Consider the following 1,813-nt stretch of genomic DNA (forward strand, 5'->3'; position numbering starts at 1 on the left):
TCTACAATGGAGTGCAATGGAAATTTCTCAGTGACCCCATACTTTTGACCGGTAGTGTATACAGTATATACACCAAAAATAAGACACAGGTCCTCATATTCTACATCACGTAGGTGCAAATAGCTCAGTCAAAGCCTCTACAACCTCCAACTCATTCAATATATTTTAGAAAACAATTTAAGAGTCCCTAAAAGCCCTCTTCAGGTATTTATATGAACATACGGACTCAATAACAATGCCCTGAAACGTAATAATAGATGAAAGGTTGTGAGGCTTTTTCTTTGAGTTTGTAAACATCATGAATTTTGCTTTGTCAGGATTCAAAATCAATTTCAACTCATGAAAGGTGTGTTGAACGGTATCAAAAGCCTTTTGTAACTAACAAAGAACACTGTGTAATATGTCATTTAATTATGTGTTAATCAAGCAATTGTATTATCATGCAGGCCGCAGGCCTCAGTATCACAGCTGAGGGGTATTATTGGGACCAATTGAACACAGGTTTACTGGGAGAGACAGAAAATGGTGTTTAAGCGATGCAACTGGTGTTTAAGCGAGTCCCACCTGGTGATGGTAAAACTGATTTTGTCAGCGACCGCCAGGATCCTCTCCAGGTTCTGGGAGCCGAAGGTGCAGGGCTTCCTGAAGGGGATGCCGGGGGGAAGGCCCTCGATGATGACCGAGTCCGGGTTGTTCTTGATCCTCTTGTAAGGCACTTGGACGGGGTACTTGATGCCCAGTGCCTCCCCATACTTCCTGTTGAACAGATCTTGGACCTGCTCTCGCAGCGTGTTGGCCAGGTCGATCCGGGACAGTTTGGACTCCAGGCACTCTGGAGACAGAAGACACCTTTGAAATTTAATCTGGTTAAAATTTCCATTTCAACAAGCTGCATTTCTTTAGAGTCTGCTGTAGTTATTCAATCTTTCACACTGTTGAGTTTTTAAAGTGGTGATCATAAACATCAAAACCCAACGGCTAATGTTTAATTAATATACTGCATCAAATGTCTTGCTTCAAAGTGGTGACTGAAGGTGAACCCGAACGTACCTGAGAATCCAGGTCTCTTAGATATAGCTGCAGTGTCCTCTGTTGCTGGTGTTGCATCCTTGGCGTCCAGCTCTTTGGAAAAAAAACAAAAACTTAAAAAGTTAAACTTTTGTCGCCTCTTAAGATTTACTGGAAACAACAAATGCTAAGAGCTGTTCCTTGTTCCAGAAGCTGAGCTTTGTCACAAATAAAAAGGTAGAGATATCTGCAGAAATCCTTGTATCAACTTTCTTATTTTCCCTTAGAAGAGCTGTTTTTAAAAATAGCGCATGAACTGGATTTAACCTCGTAATTTCAAGCATGCAGAGGACAGAGCAAATAGCTTCTTAAATGTGCATTATGAGCTTTCCAGATGGTGGAATATTCTGCACACAGCCTTCCTGCTGTCTGCTAAGATGCTTCTTTATCTTCAGCGCTTTCAATATTACAACATGTGGAATTAAAGCCTGACCGCTAAAAGATTTTTAAGGCCGATACAGATACAGATATTTGGTTATTTAAAAATCTGATATTCCAATATATATTCACAAAAATAAAATTCAGAAACGCGTAACAAAACATAAAGAGATTTCCCTAACTTAGTTATTTGCTGTTATTTATGAGTTCTCACTAAAATAACAGAACAGAGGAACATCAAAACATATTAAAGTTCTGATAAATAAAATGTGTAAAAATACAAACTTAAGATAAGAAACTTAAAAGTCCTTTCAACAAAAACACAATAATTAAAAAAAAAAAAATCAGTGTTGCCAACAGGGACGTT

General features: G+C 38.7%; 1 protein-coding gene across 2 annotated transcripts in view; it reads right to left on the reverse strand.

The window, feature by feature from the left end:
- gtf2ird1 (GTF2I repeat domain containing 1) overlaps positions 1 to 1,813 on the reverse strand; it is a 38,610-nt gene that overhangs the window by 5,707 nt on the left and 31,090 nt on the right. For both annotated transcript variants that reach the window (XM_032533879.1, XM_032533878.1), the window contains exons 19-20: positions 1,051 to 1,122; positions 565 to 832 (exon numbers count right to left, since the gene is read on the reverse strand). In XM_032533879.1, the coding sequence (XP_032389770.1) occupies positions 565 to 832; positions 1,051 to 1,122 (340 nt within the window). The remainder of the gene's footprint in view (positions 1 to 564; positions 833 to 1,050; positions 1,123 to 1,813) is intronic.

This window comes from Etheostoma spectabile, chromosome 13 (genome assembly GCF_008692095.1).
Source record: "Etheostoma spectabile isolate EspeVRDwgs_2016 chromosome 13, UIUC_Espe_1.0, whole genome shotgun sequence".
Classification (NCBI taxonomy): Eukaryota; Metazoa; Chordata; class Actinopteri; order Perciformes; family Percidae; genus Etheostoma; species Etheostoma spectabile.